The sequence below is a fragment of the Equus przewalskii genome, chromosome X (assembly GCF_037783145.1).
Source record: "Equus przewalskii isolate Varuska chromosome X, EquPr2, whole genome shotgun sequence".
Taxonomy (NCBI): Eukaryota; Metazoa; Chordata; class Mammalia; order Perissodactyla; family Equidae; genus Equus; species Equus przewalskii.
The window spans coordinates 1,082,024-1,104,688 of NC_091863.1; the positions used below are offsets into that span (position 1 = coordinate 1,082,024).

General features: G+C 41.0%; 1 protein-coding gene across 7 annotated transcripts in view; it reads left to right on the forward strand.

Annotated features, from left to right (window-relative positions):
* The window catches only part of ARSH (arylsulfatase family member H), a 62,318-nt gene that overhangs the window by 37,069 nt on the left and 2,584 nt on the right, over window positions 1-22,665 (forward strand). For 5 of the 7 annotated variants that reach the window (XM_070603592.1, XM_070603593.1, XM_070603594.1 and 2 more), the window contains 8 exons: window positions 745-866; window positions 4,937-5,062; window positions 5,773-6,196; window positions 7,845-7,981; window positions 11,478-11,612; window positions 14,281-14,443; window positions 15,263-15,384; window positions 16,936-19,143. In XM_070603592.1, the coding sequence (XP_070459693.1) occupies window positions 745-866; window positions 4,937-5,062; window positions 5,773-6,196; window positions 7,845-7,981; window positions 11,478-11,612; window positions 14,281-14,443; window positions 15,263-15,384; window positions 16,936-17,303 (1,597 nt within the window). In that variant the 3' untranslated portion in view covers window positions 17,304-19,143. Of the gene's footprint in view, window positions 1-744; window positions 867-4,936; window positions 5,678-5,772; window positions 6,197-7,844; window positions 7,982-11,477; window positions 11,613-14,280; window positions 14,444-15,262; window positions 15,385-16,935; window positions 19,144-22,665 lie in introns of those variants that run through there. The other 2 variants (XM_070603598.1, XM_070603597.1) reach the window with 2 other exon arrangements.

The following is a 22,665-nucleotide window of genomic DNA, read 5'->3' on the forward strand; positions in this document are numbered from 1 at the left end:
GTCACTCCCTATTCTCCGCACTTCCAGCCCCCGGAAGCTATTCACCTGCTTTCTGTCTCTGTGGATTTGCCTGTTCTGGACATTTCATGTGAATGGAATCATATGACGTCTGAGTTTGCTCAGACTGTCATAATAAAGCATCCCAGACTGGGGGTTTTCCACAGCTGACGTTTATTTCTCCCCGTCCTGGAGGCTGGATGTCTGAGATCCACGTGTGGTCAGGGCTGGTTCCTCCTGAGGCCTCTCTCCTTGGCGTGTGGACGTGTCTTCTCCCCGTGTCCTCACATGGTGCTCCCTCTGTGCGTGTCTGTCTCCTCATCTCCTCTTCTTAAAGAAAATGGGAAATAAACTCCAAAATGCCGCAGTTTGGTTTAAAAAAGAGAGATTTTGCCGCAAGAAATGCATTAACCTTTTATTTCACCTAAGTTACCCATTAATTGTAGGAATGTGAAATGATCAGATCGACTGGCTTTGCCATTGAAATGCACATGAACTCAGACTGGTAATGCTTTAATTAGATCTGGTGATTCATATTCGTTTGTAATCATTTTACCTGAAGATACGTTATTTCACATTCTGCTTTCCCTTTGCGTCTAACCATAGCTGCATGTAAGTAGGTAAAAAGGGTGTATTTTCGGTTTACTGGAAACAGAGTCGTCTCAACCCAAAGCAGAATGGCTTTGGATCTTGTGCATTTGTTTGGGAATTAGAAACTCGCATGCCGACTTCTCCTTCTGCCTGCAGCACACCCAACATCGACCGCCTGGCAAGTGAGGGAGTGAGGCTCACCCAGCACCTGGCGGCCGCCTCCGTTTGCACCCCGAGTCGGGCTGCCTTCCTGACGGGCCGGTACCCCATCAGATCAGGTGGGGGCAGTGTCACGTAACAGCATTTTTGTCTCTCGACGATGCTTTCTTGTGACTGACTTTTGCAACTTCTTCATAGCAACACTCAAAAGGTGGCTCAAGGTATTAAGAATCTAAATTCAAATACAGGTTGTGTTGTTGTACCTGGACACCTTAAACAGGTGTGTCTCTTGCCAGGTGCCACCAGACTTGCTCACCTGTGGTGACAGAGTTTGGACCTGTGGTGACCGATTTCCAGGCTACTCTAAATGCTCCCATTTCCAGGTATTTGTGGTAAGAGCCCTCAACAGGCTCCTCGTCTCTTAGAGTGAGCAGAGACCATGCAATCATTGCAGAAAACTGGGTCTGTCCAGTCTCTGGAGATGAGGTTGGGAAAGCACCAGAAACAACTGAGGAGAACGCATGGCTGCAAAAATGGAAAAGAATTCGAGTTGTACTTATTCTCGCATACACACACGTGTGCATACACTTGCACACACGCAGCGTCAACTTGTAGGCTTACCAAGTTGGGAGTAATGATGACAATTTACTATTTTCCTTTGTAGCTTACCTTACAATGGACATTATGGATGTCAACGTGGAATCAACCCTATGAATATTGATTTTTATACCCAGCAAAAACACAAGTTTTTCCCATGGCATCCACTGAGGTGTTGAGTTACTGGACTCCACATGCAATTGCCTCAGACTATTGTGTTTTAGTTAAATGTAGCATCTGCTTGTCACAGTTTTCATATATCCATCCTTGAGGTTTATTTTTCAATGATAGCTTATTCTCCATGACTTTCCTCCCTTCTAGATGGTAGCTTCTTATCTGATAACCTCTGAGGGATGAACTCATCGGGTTACTTTGAATGACATGAAAATGGAGAGTCAATAAATGTTGAAAGTTACTGTCCGGTGAACATCAATATATCGCCATTTATCTTTGTTGCTCAAAGGACTTTTTTCATAATCCAAGGTTCTCATTTTTGTTGGAAATAGTTTGATTGCCATGTAGAATGTCTCTAAATGACACATTACTGTGTGTGAACTTGGAGTCAAGATACGCGTCAGTGTGAGTTGGCAAAAGATTGATTATAATTTCAGGAAATTCTAAATATTGATTAGGTGGAAAATTTTACTTAACAAAATTAGGCAAAACAGTTAAGTGACTGAAGGAGTTGTCAGTCAAATCGTTGCCATTTTTTGGACACAAATTATTCTTTAATTCTTCCTACTTCTCAAAAAATTCCGGTAAAAAAAAGAGACTCAATACCAAGATAATATTCTAACACGTCCCTTAGGTAAACAGATCCCCTTTCCCATTGATGACTATCTTATCTGACTTCTTCCTGTTCTAGGCTAGGACCCTTGAAATGATCCTTTATGTATCCATCTTAAATGCTCGAATCCCTCGCTTGTGGTTTTCCTGTGAGTTCCTTTTAAACTACAGCTTCATTAACACCCCTAGCATAATAAACCCACGGAAAAGAATATGGAAAGGGAATTGTCACACCTTCATCCTCTCATTCTCCCCCTTACGTGGGTCACAGAACTGACGTAGCCTCCTGCACCGACCGGGAGGTGATTTCCTGTCCTGCAGAAACCGATTCTTATAAACTCTCCTCTCTGCCTAGTGAGTTGTGGGAGACACGAGGTCTACAGTTGATGGAACGATGACAGCTACATGGAATCTGACAGGGCTTCCCATTAACCTTACCCACCCCAACATATTCATATAAAATTTATTCCTTTTTTGATGTAGAAGTCGCAAATATCGCTGGTCCTTAAGCTCAGGTGAACCTGTTTAGAAAAAGTATCAGTTTACAAAAAAAAAAAAAAAAAAAAGGTGTGTTTGAACAAAGGGACATATTCTCAACCTGTCCTGGTAGGAGAAATGCCAATGAAAACTCTTTAGATGTCAGGTTTAACTGTTGCCATTGGCAAAAATCAAACTCTTTAATATTTACTTGCTCGAGGAGGCTGTGGGGAGGCAGGTGCTCCTGCGTGTTGATGGAGTGAAGGTGGAATTGGTGGAACCTTTACAGGGATTTTGGCATTGAAACTTTGAGTCAGCAACTCCATTTTCTAGAAGTTTATCAGTCCTAGTTCCAAATGTCCAAAATGATGCATAGAACGATGCTGCTCCTTATAAACTTATCTGGTGTGAAAAGACTGGGGAAATAAAACGTTTTTCAATAGAAAGTGATGAATAAATGATAGTGTGCTAGTAAAATGGAACCCTAGGCATCTTTACAATGACAGGCAAAGCTTTTTATGAAATGACCCTGAGCGTTCTCCAAGGTATTCTTGTTGAGGGAAAGAAGCAATCTGCAAAACAAGAGTGGAGAGTATGCACAATCATGTAGGAAAAGGGAGACAGTCTCCTTTTGTTCCTGCCTAGGATATTCCTGGAAACACAGGAGCAGCTGGTAATGTTGGCTACCTCTGGGAGGGGAGCTACGGGGACTGGGTCCAAGGGCAGGAGGGAGATTTTGAACACTTCATCTCTTTCATCTTTCGAATTTTGTACCAAGTGGATGATACCCATAAAAATTTTATACATAACCATATTTAACATGTATACATGTATTTACATTGAATTAGGAGGTATAGCCCCTTTTCTTGAAAATTATAAGTATGCTTTTGCCTTTTAGGATTTGGTAAAGGGCACCCCTTTTTTTTTTTTTTTTTTTTTGGTGAGGAAGATTCACCCTGAGCTAACATCTGTGCCAATCCTTCTCCATTTTGTATGTGGGATGCCACCACAGCATGGCTGACAAACAGAGTAGGTCCACACCTCAGATCTGAACCCACAAACCCCAGCCACTGAAGCAGAGTATGAGGAACTTTAGCCATTTGGCGACTGGGCCGACCCCAAGGGCATGCTTGGTAGTTGGACCATAAATTGAACATAGACACATCAAGGTGCACGTGGTCTAGTGGCTGAGATGCAGACTATAGTTGCAATTCAGAATCTCAGGGAGCCATGGGAGCCCATAGGGGCCCCTAAAGCATCCCAGGAAAGTCACCCTAGAAGATGTTCCTTGAAATAGAAGGAGTCAGGAGGAAGGGTGTGGTCAGCAGAGGAAACGGCAAAGACAATGTGGGCATCTGTGAGTGGGTGAGGAGAACGAGGTAGCCACACTTACCGTCGGACGTCTCATATTATGAAGGACTATAAGCTATAGCAAGAGTTTGGATTTCAACAGCAGGTGTTGGATGGCCATTAATGAGGTTCGACTGGGGAGGGACACGGATTGGAGGGTTCCTTCTGAGAGTGGTTGAGTCTGGGGGAAGGGAGATCAGCTGGGGGACACCACAACCCAGTGGAAGCTCTGCTCCAAAGTGATGGCATCGGAGATAAATGTCAGACTGTTGACCAAGGTGGGGTGGTCAGGACTCGCCAATGGATTGGATACGAGAGGTGAGGCTGAGTCAGAAGGAGGACTCAAAAGGAGCTCTTGCATTTCTGGCTTAGAGGAATGGGGGATCATGCTGGCCTTTACTGAGGCAGTTTGGAAGGAGGAAGATAATGGGGTCTGTGTTGGACATGCTAAGGCGGGGATTCCTAAATATATAGATGCCCAGTGGGCAGCTGAAGACAGGACCTGAACTTCAGAAGAGGGGTCTGGAGAAGACATAGAGATGTGGGTTTTTCACCACGTAGAAAGATGGTACTGATGTTCAGAACTGAGGTCCAAGGATGTCATCCAGAGTAAGACGTCCAGTTAAATTTGAATTTTGGAACAATGAACAAATACGTCTTTAGTAACAGTTTGCCCTGTGCAATATTTGGGGGCGTGTCTGGAAAATTATTCATTGTTAATGTGAAATTCCAATGTGATGGGGCATCCTGTGTTTTCTTGCATTTCTAATCCTAAGAGAACATCTGCCTTTGACAAGCGGGAGGAGGAGAGCTGAGGAGGTACAGACAGAAAGGCAATAGAAAATCTGAAAAAGACCAGAATAGTGGAGGTGCAGGAGGAGAAATTTCAAGGACCCCAGGAGGAAACATTGGACTTAGTAGGGACTGTCAAGAAAAGATGGACGGTGGTGCTAACCTGTTGGTACTTCTCTGAATGTAGGAATGGCATCTCCCTTCAACCTGAACCGTGCCCTCATCTGGCTTGGAGGGTCAGGCGGTCTGCCCACCAACGAAACGACTTTTGCCAAGCTCCTCCAGCATCGTGGCTACCGCACTGGACTCATAGGTATGGCCCGTGGAACTCTGAACGCGTCTTCGTGACTATGTGACTTCAAGCTTATTCATCAATCTAGACAGCGAATTTCCCATTGTTGACCAGGGGTCTGGAAAGGATTAAATATTATAATGGGTATGAATGAATTAGAACAGTGTCTGACGCTGGTGGTGAATGCTCAATAAAAGGAACAGCTGGCATTGTCTGAATCCTCCTGCTCATCAGCAACTCCGTTGGCTGGTTCATCGTCTTCAGCTTGGGGCCCTTGGAGGAGGTCCGAATTTTGGTTACCTTTCTGTGGGGTCAGAAGCCACTGCTGGCTCAGAACGCCCATGTGCAAAGTACACTGCAGCCAGTGTAGACACAAAACAACCAAGACATGCCTTCCAGATACTTGGAAAGATGTTAATGGTTAAGGTGGTGGTTAGACACCAAGCGAATTGTCAGAATAGAGTGCAGCACTGGACTCCTGTCCTTCTAGCAAGCCAAGGGGTTTCTGCTGCCCAGTTTTAGTCTGAAAGATGCAGGATGTAGAGAAAGAGGTGGTGGCAGCCCATGGAGGAACCCCCTCAGCGTTTCCCAGGGCGGTCACTGGCGACACCAAGAAGATTCCACCATGGCAAGGCAGTAAGTGTCATAATTCACTTTGACTGAGCGAAGTCCACGTTCGAGACACACGTTGATGCTTGTGCTGCCAGGGTACCATGTTGTTTTCCTTCCAGGAAAATGGCACCAGGGATTGAGCTGTGCCTCTCGGAACGATCACTGCTTCCACCCCCTCAACCATGGGTTTGACTACTTCTATGGGCTGCCCTTTGGCCTCTTCAGTGACTGCCAGCCGTCCAAGACTCCGGAACTGCACCGCTGGCTCAGGATCAAGCTGTGGATCTCCACGGCGGTCTTGGGTCTCGTCCCCCTCCTGCTTCTCATTCCCAAATTCGCCCGCTGGTTCCCGGTCCCCTGGAAGGTCATTCTCGTCTTCGCCCTTCTCGCCTTCTTATTTTTCGTCTCCTGGTACTCTAGTTATGGGTTCACGCGGCGCTGGAATTGCATCCTGATGAGAAACCACGAGATCATCCAGCAGCCGATGAAAGAGGAAAGAGTCGCTTCGCTGATGCTGAAGGAGGCGCTCGCCTTTATTGACAGGTGATCAATTCATTTCTGGCCCAATTTCCTGCATGGGAATTTTGTTTTTATTTCAGGGGAGTTGGCTCTTTGTGTGTGTGTGTGATATTTGCCATATACTGGAATCTCTCTTTACACAAATAAAATAGAGTTAAATTTCCTGCAGATTTTGAATGCTGAAAAGGCAAAATATATATAGATATTTTCCTCTCCCCCTCTTTTTTTTTTTATAAACCAGAATTACAATGTTTTAGTCCAGATTGCTTCAAGGTGGATTAGTATCTACATGGACTGAATCTTTGGGATTAACCTTGGTTTTGCTTTGCCTCCGAGAGAGCCTGGAGAATACTTCTCTGGCCATGAACAATTGGGAAGTGACTCTGTTTAGATGCCTAGTTTTAAGTTTTGTGTGTTTAAGACAAGCCACACAGGCACGTGCGTAATGATCGCCCATCTTTCCATGTCAGCTCACGTCTGGATGAGCACTTCCAGGTAGATGAAAGTTGTCAGCGTGGATGCTCATTGACCTTGTTTCCTTCGTCTCTTAGGGGGAGGGGGAGGGGAGTGGACGGAAGATCATAAAGCATAAGTTCATGGGGTTAATGAATGTGCAGTGGGAACTCATTCACTCAAATGCTTCTGTGACTGTCGTGTTCATTCTTTGCTCCCACACAGCGGTCAGAACGGTGGGACCGTCATTCAACCCTGTTCTTCCTACCTGTCGCTCCCATCCCAATTCAACGTGGGTTGGGTTATCTTTGAGAGAACGTGACTCTCTCCCCTTCGCCCTCCTTATTGCTGATTGTAAAAGTTTCTGAAGCAATAGGTTTAGGATGGCTACCTGTGACGTTAAAATGCAGAACACAACCGCCCAGCTGTAAATGAGAGAAGTTTATTTGCCTCCTGTTATTGACACTCTAGCTCCTTTGCGGTTCTGCAAACTGAGTAGCCTCATGGCTCAAAGTCGATGACAAAGCTCCAGCCATCGTGTTTATGTTCCAGGCAGTGTGAGGGAGAAGATGGAAGAAGTGAAGAAGAACTCTTTCTATGGATGGGCGTACTATCTTTTTACTTATATGCCCCTTGTCTCCCTTGGTTGTGGTTATTCATATGGACACTCCTAGATAGATATAAGGGAGTCTGCGTTCTGGGCAACCATGTGTCCAGTTAAATGTTGGGGCTTGTGTTACTAAAGGGCACAGGGAGAATAGATATTAGGGAGCACATGAGAGCTCAGTGCAATACATCTGTGTCTGGGCTTGGGATACTATTCTTCCAAGCCCGTGCCTGAGGGCGCCTACTCAGACGACAGCTGCAGAGAATGCACATGGGTTTTTCATTCATTCGTTCCTTCAACAAAGATGAGAAAGATCTGTTAAGCTCCTGTTTTATGTCAGATGCTAAACTGGATGCAAGAGATCAAAAGTCAGACTACACGGAATATTTTATTGCCGATAAAGATTTTCTGCTCTTCTTCATTCCTCTTTCCACCCTTTCTGCTTAAGTCTGGCTGTGGGACTCATGCCTCACACGAGTGATGTTGGCTGTTTAAGTACATGGCAAACCTCCATCAGCTGGTATGAGATCTTTCAATGAAGGCAGAATCGTATCCCTGTGCGGGAAATACTTTTATCTGTGAAGGTATCTCACCTGACTTTCCCCTCTTTAGGTATAAACGCGAGCCCTTTCTCCTGTTTGTCTCGTTTCTGCACGTCCACACTCCGCTCATCACCAAGAAGAAGTTTGTTGGGCACAGTAAATATGGATCGTATGGGGATAATGTAGAGGAAATGGATTGGATGGTGGGTAAGTGTTCAGGAAAACAACTTGAAGTATCTGATTCACCGGCTAGAGAAAAGAAATTCTGTATTAATTGCCTCGAATAACATAAGCCCCTTGCCGATCTTGGGCAGCTAAGTGTTTGTCTCATTGAATTAAATTAAAAGCTGACTCTACCTTTCGTAAAATCCGTGAATATTTCCCAAGCAAACAGTCTCAAGTTATGAATACAGGTTCCCCCATCTTTCGAATAAACGTCGCCACTTTCCTGAAACACTCAGTGGCAAGATTAATAAAGTTGTTCTGTAAAGAATTATCAACGTTCCTCAGTATTTTGATGGATTTAAAGGGAAACGTTCTTGTTAGTTGGCTTTACAAGAAATTCTTAGAAGTGTGGGAGGGAATTGACAAAAATCAAAGCCGCATGTTTCAAAGTCACATGATCGATACAGAAAACACGACTAAGGGTAATAAATTAGGAGAAGGGGCTGGTGGGCAGGAAGGTGGAAGGAGACACTATGCCCATGTCAATGCAATAAATAATTGTGCTACTTAATCGCTTCCCCCCCCCCCCACTTGACACACGACACAGTATTTCTTCATCCCAACAAAGGTGTTTGGCTTTTGAAACACAGTACAATTTTTTCTTCCTCCTGCTGGTGGAGACTTCTGAAACCTGGCTATCAGAACCACCTAAACTAATAATAACCCAATTCTTTGCTGCCTGGGTCCATTGACGCCAAGTACCTCTGAGAGAAATAGAGCTTGCTTCCTTTAAATATACTTGAAGTGTGTCCAAAAATCAAACCCCATTATTTCTGACATGTTTTGAGTCTGTAAATCACAGTCTCGGTGAGTTTAGGATACTAGTTAGGATGACTGGAGGACGAGTGGTTTCTTTTGCATCGGGGAGGAATCTTGTCCTTGGGTACATTCATCTTTTATATTTCCACCACGTGTGTCTAAATAGGTCTAACATTGGAACTTTTGTGTCATCGTAGCGCTGTGATTTCTTTGCTTGATGTTTCTTCTCCTCCAGGAAAATCTTGTTTTGAAATAAATCACTTTGCTGCTTTGTATCTCTAGGCAAAGGACAGTTTTCTGCAAAAGGAATCTTTATCCAGGTCTATATCTAGTGTTTATCCCTAACAAATTACCTTCATTCTGTAATCTACTTACATACGTGAAGCGCATGTGTTTTAAAAGCTGTTAATTGCATTTAGTAAAGGCTGAATTATTCTCCTGTTGACATGGGAGAATGACAAGTAAATATTTCTCTGCATGATGCCTCCAAATACTCTATTTTCCATTCATTTCATACGAACAACATGTCAAACCCAGAGGCATGTCAAAAATGAAAGGGGCACCTCTTGTGTGTATTATCTTCCTACTTAACAATATGGTTCTGAAACTCAAGATCGCTTATTAAATTGTTAACCTTCACCAACAATAAACCGCAGCTATGTTACATTCTGATCAACGTGCAATGTGAAGTTCCTGAATGCTCAGGGGCTCAGTAACATTTTAAACTTTCTATTTAAGCAAACGTGTACTTTTAAAAAATGTTTTCAGCCACCTTTTATTCTTGACCTCTTTCCTGGTATTTTTGTGTGGTAGGAGACCTTAGGGTTATTCTGTTGCCCTGTGCATTTACATATGCACACATGCATCCACGTGTTTTGTACGTTACATACACAGAGATTAACATATGCATATTTCCAAACAAAAGAAGTATTTGCATCTATTTTATTTACTTGGTACAAGTTACAAGTTACCCTTACGGTTAATACAGTAGCCAGCTCCAATGAGAACTGATAATTTACGTCCAATTCTTCTCTTACCAGGCAGCTATTATAATATGTTCTCTTACAAGCCCTGGGCTTTCAAAGAAAATCTTAATTTCTGGTGCAACATTTCTGAAAAATGGCCAACGTGGCCTCTAAGACAAATCCCTTTTAAACAATCATTAAACAGAAAGTCAGGAGTTTGCGTATAAACAAGGAGTTTTCTTTGCAGCTTGTCACGTTGTCTTACATCTTTGTGGAAGGGGGTGACGTGCTGGACAGTAGGACCACGATGTGACCTACGCAGCGGATGGGCAGGTGACTGTCAGGAAGCGGAAATCCAGGCAGCGTCGTTTGGGACACAGCTAGATCAGCTGTCTCCTTGGTTTCAAGCACTGTTTGTCCTCTTAAGGGTTTATCAACACAATGCTTGCCGAGTCTAGCAAAGTATTAATTCCTCTCAGATGCTTAGCTGCAACCCGAACAGCAAGAATAACGTGCAATTTAGAGGCAGACTTCAGAGAGTGACAGGGGACAGTCAATCTATTAATGGATGGGGCTGCCGCTCCCTGGAGCAAGGTTGACTTTGCTTGCTTATTCCCGGAGATGTCATTTTTCAACTATTATTTTTTTCTCTTAGTGCTCATGTTTATTTCAACTGCTGGGCCTAATTCATATTCGCTGTTGGAATCATTGTGGGCGATGATGATATTGTATACTCCATAGAATTACATACTTTGTAATATACTGCATGTGTATTTATATATTATAATTTATATAGTATTACATTATTTGCAAAATAAAATATTTTTTATGGATTATGTAAGAAAATACTGTAATATAAAATGTTATATTAAATTTTAAATAACAGAATTACATATTACATAAAAAATACATTTCTATTATATAATACGTTGTTATATAAGCTACTACTTTATAATATATAATTGTCAATCATTATATAATATTAGATATTATTATATAACTAAATTGTAACTTTTATATTTATAAATATTTTATTTTATTGTGTATTATATATTTTCTATATAATGTAAATTACATAATATTCACAATATCATCAAAATTATATAGGATTATAATAAATTATATATTTACATATAAATAATAAATTTATTGTATATTCCAGTACATATTATATATTTCAATATAATATGATAAATGTTCTAATTGTATTTTAAAATATTTGAACATATTTTAATATAAACATCTTTTATGTTTATTACATAACAGTTATATTTATTATTCATATGTTTATGATTTTTTATGTATTTATATTAAACATGTTTAATATATTTATATGGCATTATATATATAATATTGTAAATATAGATTATTTATATAACATATTCTATATTGTTAGTTTTGTATATTATTATTTTTATATTATGTATATTATTTATATATTACATATTTATATATCATCTTTATATATTATATAATATATTATTAGCATATTATATGGCATATATTAACATATTATATCACAAATATATAATAAATAATTATGAATATATAGAATTTAATATTATTTTATATAGTATATAGTATGTGTGCTATATATATATATTAGTTTTACATAATAGCGATTTATTACATAATATTATAATATATAATGAGATACCATTTAATTGTACTGTTAAGTGTAACTGCCTGGCAGTCCACACGGAATAACAATGGTCCACGCGGAAGGGTGAAAGCTGTGTTTCCTCCTCCTCCAGGGAAGATCCTGGATGCCCTGGACCGAGAGCTGCTGGCCAATCACACGCTGGTCTACTTCACCTCCGACCACGGGGGCCGCCTGGAGGCGCAGGATGGAGGCACGCAGGCCGGCGGCTGGAACGGCATCTACAAAGGTGATGTGCAGAGAACTGACTCTACCTCTGTAGTGTCTACTTGGCTTCGAATTTGAGTTAATTCATTGCCAGATGCAGTTTGGAGGTTTCTGTGTGAGTTCTTCTTCCTTGGGAGGCTAGAGGAAAAACAGCCTCACGGTCGGGATCAATTTCCAAGAGTTTAAGCCAAAAAATGCCTGCAGTATTGAAAGCTTCGAGAGGATAGATACACAGGGTGTCAATGACGTCTTAAGGAGGTTTCTCAGCCTCATCACTACTGACATAGGGGCTGGACCACTCTCTGTGCTGGGCCGTCCTGTGCCCTGTAGGGTGTTGGGCAGCATCCTTGGTCTCCACCCACCTGGTGCAGGAGCACCCCCCATCACAAAAATAGTGACAACCAAAAATGTCTCCAGACTGCCTGGTGTGCCCTAGGGTCCAAGTCAACCTCCAGTTGAGAGCCACTTGCTTGAGAATAATATTCAGCTGAATATCCAAATTTGGGTTTGCAATCTAATAACATCAATCATGTTATCACTATGCTTCAAAGACTGTTATTCTGATCAGGTAAGAATGGGCGCCCACCTCCTTATTACAAGTGGATTCTTCTGACTCTCTTTGATGTGCTCCATCTTGGGTTACTCAACAACTCTGTTGAGCTTGCTCCTTGGGCATCAGCAAAGCAGTGCCAACAAAAAGAGAAGCTTAAAAATGCATTTGGTGTTTGCTGTTCCCCTCACATCACCTCCTCCACCACACCAATCAAAGAAACTGAAAGGGTGTCAAAGTTGTCATCACTATAAAAGTCAGAACTTTAGGACTTCCTTATACTTTATCAGAGAGTTTAGTCTAGATAGGTAGATGGAAAGATAGAAATATAGACAGAGAAAGATAGATAGATGATAGATATGATGACTATATAAATGAGGTAGATAATAGATAGGTAAGATGATAGATAGATAATCCAGATAGGTAGATTGATTGATTGATTGATTGATAATAGATATGATGGATAGATAGATGAAATAGATAATAGATAGCTGATAGATGAGGTAGATGATAGACAATAGATAATAGATACAATGGATAGATAGATGAGATGAGATAGATAATAGGTCAAAGGTAGGTGGGTAGGTAGGTTGGTAGATAGATAGATGATAGATGGACATGATAGTTAGATACAGATATGGGTAGACAGAAAGATAGATAGGTGATAGATACATAGATGGATAAGTAGCTAGAGAGGCAGACAAATAGGCAGGTAGATAGATATAGATTACATATTGTGATTGATAGCAGATGGGCTTCTAAAATTATTCATCTTCTGTGGTTGGTGGTGTCAACCTGGCTGTGGGCATAACTTTGTTAATGAGCAAAGACTAAATTGATGCTCAGCCTGATAGAAAAGTTATGTAATAAAATTGAGCCACTCTACCTAGGCCATCATGAGACATGATTATTAGAATAGTGACCCTGCTTGTGTGTGTGTAAAACCATTGTTCTAAAAAGGGCCTTCACGCAACTCTGAAGGAGGTGTGGAAAAATTGCTTTTACCCTAGAACGAATCTCCAGCTCACCGATGTACCTCTCATGGGGGGCTGAGTCCATTTGACAGATAAATTCACGTGTCCTGCATTGACGATTAGTTTTGTTCCAGTTACGCCTCACACAGTTACCTGTTATTATATACGATCAAGAAAATGTCAGGGTGGGTTTATGCTTTCTTGTTTGTCTGTTACTTGTCGACAAAGAAAACACAAATTTGGTTCATGGAGCTTGTTAAGTTTTCCATAAATGATGGCTCTGGGGACCCAGGTGGCTTTGGGCAGTGGTTAGATCAGAGTCTTTGGACCTAAGTGTTTCCCCATTTAATGTCCCTCACTTTCATCCAGAGAGAGCCTGCCTTGTGCTTTCTTTGTAATTCATACTGTCAGATGTTCAATGGACATCTCATATCATTCAACTTTGGAAGAGTTTTTTCCACTCCTCCCAGAAAGTCTCAGTTTTTTCCTTAAGTCAATGATCTTGACTGTGTCATTTCATTTGGCGCCATATTTCTATCCTGCGATGAACATCTTGATCTCAGGTTTGTTCCTAAACCGTGGGCATTCATCATCTGTTTTGTACTCAGACACACCCAAAGCGTCCTTTAAGAAGTGATTCTCAATGCTTTTTCCTCCTCTGCCCTGTTGACCTGTCTGTATTCACCTCTTCCTTCTTCCATATGGGAGATCACTGGATAAAGTCCAAATGCCTTACTTCATCTCTCAAGGATCACCATAACCAAGGTAGAACCTGTTTTCTAGCCTTGGTTTGAACTTCATTTACTTTTCCATCTTTTCGAGCCCAATCTGATCCCAATAAAGATCGAAGATTTGCCCGCTGACGGGATGTTCTCTTCTCTCTCGCAACTGAAAGTCCATGGCATTCGTTGACACATAATAATGTACCGTATTAGGACAGCACTTGTTCTGATTTATTATTACTGGCTTCTCACTTGAGTGCTAGATGTTCACAACTAGAGTTGTCACTTCAAGGAGGAAGGCAGGAAGTATATCTCATGGTTATTTGCGTTTCTCTCTCCGTGAATGGGGTATGGATGTGGCAAGCAAAAAAATGTTGCCTCTAGATTTGATTTCCGACTCCGTGGAGAATGATGTGGTTGAGTTGAATTCATCTCTGGTTGCAGGTGGCAAAGGGATGGGAGGATGGGAAGGCGGGATCCGCGTCCCGGGAATATTCCGGTGGCCGACCGTCCTGGAGGCTGGCAAGGTGATTGACGAGCCCACGAGTCTGATGGACATTTACCCAACGCTGTCTTATATCGGCGGAGGGATCCCGCCCCAGGACAGGTATGGAAGCTGTGCTTGCTCCTAATCTGGGGAGATATTGGACAGGCATGTGGATATGTTAGATAATTTTGTACGTGTGCGGGAAGCGTATTGCTTAATTTTCAATATTTTGCCAAGACGACCAGACAGCTTTCTCCTTAGTTCATGGCGGAAGGCTTGTCTGTCTCTCTCAGAACATGTGTTATTTTCTCTCTCATATGATACTTATCCAGGCATGGGCTTGCTTGTCCTCATGGGTGGGATCTGACTGTCATTCATTTTTATATCCCTCATGGCATCTAGACCATTAAACAAATATTTATTAAGTGAATTACTGAATAAACCTAAGTGTGCGTCAATGGACCTGTGATGAATTATGCCATATTTGTATATGGGGTTTAAAATCAATAAATGCGTTACACGCTCTAAGCGTTTAATTCCGTGTGTGTGTGTGTGTGTGTTGGGGGGGGGGACGGTTTTTGTCTGCAGTTGAGTTTTCCTTGAATCGAATGAGTGGGAAGAGCTCAATTTTCTAATCCATGACACTCATTCCTAGTGTCTTGCAGGGTATCGGTATCATAGTTCCAGCTGCTCACCCTCCCATTGTCTTAGAAAATGTATAGTAGGTTTTATTTCTTTTTCTTTTTTTTTATGAGTGAAGATGCATAGAAAGTTTTAAAAAGTCGTTTCTCCTCCTCTTTCTCTTCACCTTTTTCTTCTTCTTCTTCTTCTTCCTCCTCCCCCTGCTCCTCTGCCACCTTCTCCTCCGTCTCTGTTATGACATATGTGACTAAACCATACCTCTCTCACCACTTTCTGCCTTTCTCCTTCTCTCCTAAGAGTGATTGACGGCCGGAACCTAATGCCCCTGCTGGAAGGCAGGGTCTCCCACTCGGACCATGAGTTCCTCTTCCACTACTGTGGGGTCTACCTGCACACAGCCAGGTGGCATCAGAAAGACTGTGAGTACGATGTTGGCGGATACGTAGGAACACAATAAGGACACACTCCCATCTCCTTTTTCTCTTGGGGGAATTTACACCCGGTGCAAATAACACTCAATTGTGGCGTTATTTTTCCTTAGGAAAGTTACTTAAGCAGCCATTGCACTACAGTAGGATTTTCAATGGGGGTGTGTGTGTGTGTGTGTGTAGGCTCATGTGTATGAATAAGTCAGAGAGAGAAAGAGGGAGAAAATGAATATTCACAGCTAAGTTCACTCAAGTAGTTAGCAACACTTGTAAACTTCAGTCTAACGCACACATCAGTCACTAACTGCCTCCGTTCATTGTCTCTGTCCCACCTTCACACTATAGGATTCGTGTAAACAAATATAAATTAGCAAATGGTAATGATTTCCTTACATCTGTAAAGAAAGCTCTTTCAGGGGCATTTAGATAACGTTCTAGAATTCTTGATTGGACTTGACTTAGTTTGCAAGGTGTCCCATGCAATCCATCACTTGTAGGGCGAGCCATTCTCCATGCCAATATGGATGTCTCCCCCATAAACCAAAAACAAGCAAACAAAAATCTCTTCCTTTTAGCTTCTGTATCAGTTAGAGATGCGTTCAATGGTAAGAAACAAAAGGAAACAGCACAGCAAACAACAAAAGCCTCTCAAATTTAACTATAGAAGGTTAAACAAATAGAATTTACTTATATTTTCATAATAAGACTTCCAGAAGGTGGAAGCACAGGGCTGGTACAGTGGTCAACACCATGATCAGGGACCTGGGCTCCTTTGCTGTTTCCACTTGGCCATCTCTGGCACATCAGCTTTCATAGGCTTCTAACCCCATGGTTGCAAAATGGCTGCTGTTTTTCCAGGCATCGCTTCAGTACTCCACACAGAAAGGACGAGGAAGGGCAAAGGAGGTGAAGGATCCAATCAGATCATTTAATCCAATCTTTTAGGAAAGCACAGCTTTTCTGCAAGACCACACCAGTGGACTTCTGCATAAACCTCATTGACCAGAGGTTGGCAAATGCTTGTGATGTTTTCTGTCTAAAACTGACCTCTGGAAATAGAATTGCTAATTGCTCATACGGAAAGAAAGAAAAGGAAGGAAGGAAGGAAGAAGGACGGAAGGACGGAAGGAAGGAAGGAAGAGGAAGGGAAGGAGGAGTAAAAGAACAAAGAATGGTTGATCTTGCCAAATGACTTTTGCCAATTTCACACCTGAAAGTGATATACAGCCTTAAAAATTTTTCCATTTTGCCTATGCCAAGTCAGATCAAGGTAGCAACTTGAATTAAAATTTCCATGATTATAGCAGCCATTTCAATAACTATTAGTCTCCAAATGCTCTCATGTTAAGTCAAAAAGAAAGTCCACAAGGTTGCAGTAAAATCGTGCGTTGTCCTTACAGTTGAGGAAATGCTGTTATTGCTATGTAATTCTGTGCAGAAGATTTTCAATTGTTAGCAAAAGCATCTGAGAAATATGTTTTTAATGGAAAGAGTCTTAACATAGTAACAAATATGGCATTCCAACGGAGCTCTGTTTTCCAGGTGCAACTGTGTGGAAGGTTCATTATGTGACTCCCAAATTTTCCCCAGAGGGAGCTGGTGCCTGCTACGGAAGTGGCATGTGTTCATGTACTGGAGATGTCACCTACCACGACCCTCCACTGCTCTTCGACATCTCAAGAGACCCTTCTGAATCCCAGCCTCTTAACCCTGACAATGAAGTGTTGTTTGACTCCGTGGTCAAGAAAATCGAGGCAGCCATAAAAGAGCATCGAAGGACGCTCACACCTGTCCCGCAGCAGTTGTCTGTGTTCAACACCATTTGGAAGCCATGGCTGCAGCCCTGCTGTGGGACTTTCCCCTTTTGTGGGTGCGACAAGGAAGATGACATCCTATCCACTGCTTGGTGAGCAGAAAGGGACTACTTGTTACCAACCACCAACATACGATTGCCAAGGTCATAGGAGCAAGGCTCAGCTAACTCATTCATTCCATTGGGGATCAAAAAATGATGCCCTCCACCATTGTTTTAAGCTTCAGATCTCAGTTCTCTCTTCAAGTCATGTCCAGGAGCTCAGTGAAATGAAAGTGAAACCATACAGCAATGGGCCTGAAGTGGAGCATTTATTTCATCATGTTTTTGTATAATTGTGTCATTGTTCGAGGAAAAAAATAGACCAAGGTGACCTTCTGCAGATTCTTGTGGATCTGCAGTTCCTAAAAGATAATTAAAAGTAGCAGGTCCAATGTCATTGTTTTTACATGGTTATGTTAGAAGGTTGTACTTGTGGATCCTGACTCCTTGATTTCCTCTTTTTTCTTCTTTTCTTCTTTTTCTGTCTAGCAAACATTGGGTTTTGAGACAAAGTGGCTGGCTATGGGTCTTCACCCTGCCTCCTGCTATCCATGTGATTGGGGGCAAATTTCTGTGTCTTGGTTTTTTCATGTGTAAAATGGAGAAAACCAGAGTCTATTTCACAGAGTAGCTGTGAGCATTGCATGCATTCATTCATGTGAAATTGCCTATTGGACAAGAAGCCCTCGATATATTATTATGAATGTTATAATTCTCAATCACAATTAATTATATTCCCTGAAGTATGGAATAGGAAGAATGGAGAAGATGTCAATTTTTAAAGCAAAACAGACAAAAATGGCTGAAAAAGATTTTAGTTGATGAAAAACTTTCAGGAAGCACCGTAATTCTAAGCAAGATAAACAGAAACAAATTCACAACTTGAATTATCACAGGGGAACAGAGTGCAAAATAAAAACTAATCTAATTAAAACTAAACTAATTAAAACTAACTAATTAAAAAATAATTAAACTAATGTTGGCTTGGTAGCAGCTCCAACGGAAGCCACAAGACAATACAGTCATCTTTTCAAACCATTGGGAGAAAACTATCAACCCAGAGTTACGTACCTAAGTTATTCAACAATGGCAGTGAAATGATTAACAACACGGAAAACTATTATTGTGGAATTTTATGTTCCTTTGTTTAATTCTGCTGTCATGTATTTTGAAGCCCTGGTATTAGAAGCTTTGTAAAAAATTGGTTTCTATTCCTGATGAATCCAACCGTTGATCATTAGGCAACTTACCTGTTTATATCTGGTAATACTGTTTCTCTTGAAGTCTAGTTAAGCTGAAATGAGCATAGCCACTTCAGCCTTTCTATGCTTAATATTTGAATAATGTACGTTTTTTCCCCTTCACTTTAACCTCTATGTGGCTTTATACTCCTCGACATCATATAATTGGGTCTTGCTTTTTTATCCATTCTGGTAATCCCTGGTATTAACTGGAATGTTTTGTCCATTAACGTTTAGTGTGATATTTGATCTGGTTGGATTTTGGTCTTTCAGTTGTGCCCCATCTCTTGCTACTTTTCTGTTTTCTTTGGGCTCACTGATTTTTTTCTGTTGGAATATTCTTCTATCTTTTGTCTTTTTGCTATTCCTCTTTGCATTTTTTTTAGCGGTAGATCTAGGAATTATAAGGTAAAAGTTTAGCTTATTGTGGTCTAATTAGAGTTAATATTGTATCACTTCACATAAAATAGAGAAACGTTGGTACTCCATAGGTTTATTTAAAACACTCCATTGTTCTTTATGCTGTAGGTGTTACATGTATTATGTCTATGTATGTTGTCAAGCCACCAGAGAGTATAATAATTTTGCTTTGTACAAGTCCTGTGTATGTTACAGCAATCAGGATAAAAAAATAGTTTTTTACGTTCACCTCAATATTTACTGTTTTCTCGTGTTCTTCATACCTTTCTGGGGATTTGTGCTTTCATCTGGCATCATTTCCCTTCAGACTAAAGACATTACGTTAGCATTTTCACAGTGCAGGTCTTTAGATGATGAATTCCCTTAGCTTTAATTAAAAAATATATATATATCTGAAAATGTTATCCCTCTTTATTCTTGAAAGACATTTTCACCAGTTCCAGGTTTACATGTTGATTTTTACAAGATGTTGACTCATGTGTCCTGGCCTCTGTATTTTCCAAGAGGATGTGACATTCATTTGAATTGATATTCCTTTTTACCTCATGTGTCATTTTTCTTGGGCTACTTTCAAGATTTTTTTTTTTTCTGTTTGGTTTTTAGCATTTTGTCTATTATTATTTTAGCTTTTTGTTTTCATCAGTGTGTCTATTTTTGTCTATTTATATGCCTACATGGGTTTTTCTTCATATATATCCTACTTGGGGTGTGCTCAGCTTTTCAAATCTGTAAATTTATATCTTTCACACAATTTTGGAATTTTTTTCCAAATAATTTTCTATCTTATTCTCTCTCCTTCTCCTCTGTAACTCTAATGTAAACATTTGATGTCGCCTTAGAACTCCCTGAGACTTAATTTAATTTTATTCTTTTTTCCTGATCTTAAAATTGGATAATTTCTGTTGATCTATTTTCAAGTCGTTAACTCTCTCCCCTTTGTACTCTGTTTAGTTCTTAGGCACATACTGTAAATTTTTGTTTAAAGTCTACATTTTAATTCTAGAATTTACATTTAGTTCATTTTTATCATTACTATTTCTCTCTTGAGAGTCACTATCTTTTTATTTATTATGAACACACTTTTTTTTATCTCATTGAACATTGTGAGAGTAGTTGCCTCAATGTCCTTGTAGATCATCTTGGAGTTGGTTTCTGTCGATATTTTTATTTGTTTGTTTTATTCTTAAGAATGGGTCACATTTTTCCAACTCTCCATAGATTGAGGAATTTTGGGCTCTATTTTGGACATGATGAATATCATGCACAGGGATTCTGGTTTCTGTTATGTTCTTCCAAAGAGTGTTTTAGCAGGCAATAAACTTGGTTGGACTCAAATTGTAATCTCGGCTACTAGATAGCGGCTCCAATCTCAGTTCAGATGGTTTATCTTTAGCTGGTAGTTTTGTGTTTGCCCTTCAGGTGTGTGGTTCAGATGTCAGACACAGATTGGAGCAAAGTTTATATACAGGGTTGGCCACCCTCCCTCTCAGGTTCTTTCCTTTCTCTGATTTTTCACCTCCCTTTTCAGCAGTCGTGGCTGCGTTGAACTCTGTCCTCTAATCCTTCATGCAACAGTAACTGCAGATTGTCTGAGTTTTAGCGGTCCCTTGTGGTGTCATCTGCAGATGACTCTCAGATTAAACACCTTGAAAACTGACTCCTCGTGCCACGTTGGTCCATTCTCCCAAATATTGACTCTCCTCTAGAATCTGTCTGTTTCTGTTCACTGTTCAGAGCCATCACTACTTCCTTTTTGTATTTCCTGTAGAGGTTATAGTCGTCTTTGGGAAGATAGGTCTGGTGGCAGCTTACTTGTCCATTCTTGAAGTAGACATCAGAGCAATGTTTTTGAGCCAACGGTTTTGGGCATTAGACATCGAGTACTTCAGCTCAACCATCCTCAATGCCGCTACTACGTTTTGTAATTCAAGTTCATAGGTAAATCCTGGAAGTTAAGTGCTCATGAACTGATAAGAGTGTGTTCTTGCTTCTAAGGATCTTTGTCTGGGTGGGACAACAGGCTTATTTCTTGCTTGTGAGAAATGAATTGGCCAGCTTTACTGAGTAAACTAAGCCCTAAGCCCAAACTTACCCCATCTGTGAGGAAAGTCACCTGTTGGTAACCCTGTGGCATCTCACCTGCAAATGTAGATAATCAATCCTCCTCATAAAGTTAATGATAGGCATCAGCAATGTATTTATGATGTAAATTCCACACAGGTATTATTGACATTGTAATAACCATAAGAGTTTCACATTTGTTAAGTATGGAAATTTGCTCCTTGATCTCAGAGGATTACATTTTAATCATTATTATGTTTTGGAAAAGAAGACACGGGCCAGCCCGGTGGCACAGCAGTTAAGTTCACATGTTCCATTTCAGTGGCCCAGGTTTTGCCGGTTCGGATCCCGGGTGCGGACATGGCACCGCTTGGCACACCATGCTGTGGTAGGCGTCCCACATATAAAGTAGAGGAAGATGGGCACAGATGTTAGCTCAGGGCCAGTCTTCCTCAGCAAAAATAGGAGGATTGGCAGCAGATGTTAGCTCAGGGCTACTCTTCCTCAAAAAAAAAAAAAAAAAAAGAAAAGAATACATAGTTGTTTCTTCATTACAGATATCTCAGTGTTCTCAGTCATTATGATATCTTTTCCTTCTACAAATTGACCTGTAGGTTTCTCCTTGGGGGTTTAAATTGCGATGGACATTGCTTTTGTAAACATGGATATTTAAAAATAAAACTTTTGGGGCCAGACTACTGACATACTGCCTAAGTTTGCACACTCCACTTCGGCAGCCTGGGGTTTGCAGTTTGGATCCCGGACACAGACCTGGTACCAATCGTGAAGCCACACTGTGGCAACATCTTACCTAAAATAGAGGAAGATTGGCACAGATGTTAGCTCAGTGACAATATTCCTCACGAAAAAATAATAAAATAAATAAATAAAACCATTATATTACTCTTTAAAATGCATTTAATTCAGTTTCAATGCCATAAAGTTTTTTGTTGTTGTTGTTGTTTAAGATTGGCCCTGAGCTAACATCTGCTGCCAATCTTCTTCTTCTTCTTCTTCTTCTTTTTTTTTCTTCTTCTCTCCAAAGCCCTCCAGTACATAGTTGTATATTCTAGCTGTAGGTCCTTCTAGTTGTGCTGTGTGGGACGCTGCCTCAACATGGCTTGGTGAGCAATGCCATGTCCACGCCCAGGATCCAAGCTGGCGAAACCCTGGGCTGTCAAAGTGGAACACACAATCTTAACCACTCAGCCACGGGGCCAGCCCTAAATGCCATAGGGTTTGGACACACCTCCTTGGCTATGTAATACATGCCTGAACAAACTCTTTTTTAAGAGACCAAAATTCATGTAGTCTCTCTCAGATCTCTGATTTCCATCTCCATTTTCCCCACCGAATTTTCTCCTGTTAAGAAATATGTTTCCTCTTGAAAAATCTTATGGAGATCACTCACTTAGAGAACGAGAGTGTGCAAAATGATCACTATCAGGACCAAAGGAGAGACATCGCTGGAAATCCTACAGCTATTAAAGGGAAAATGAAAAACCAATACTTTTGGCAATTTGATGCTCTGTGTGTTGGGTCAATCCAGATAATCTATAACCAACCTATCAATCAAAATTGGGTTGAGTTTATTATGATCCAGCCCAGAGGAGCATATAGCCCAGGAGAGTCCTTCCACAAAGGAATGGAGCACTCCAAAGAAATAGGGCGTACAAAGTGGTTGCAGACCATCAA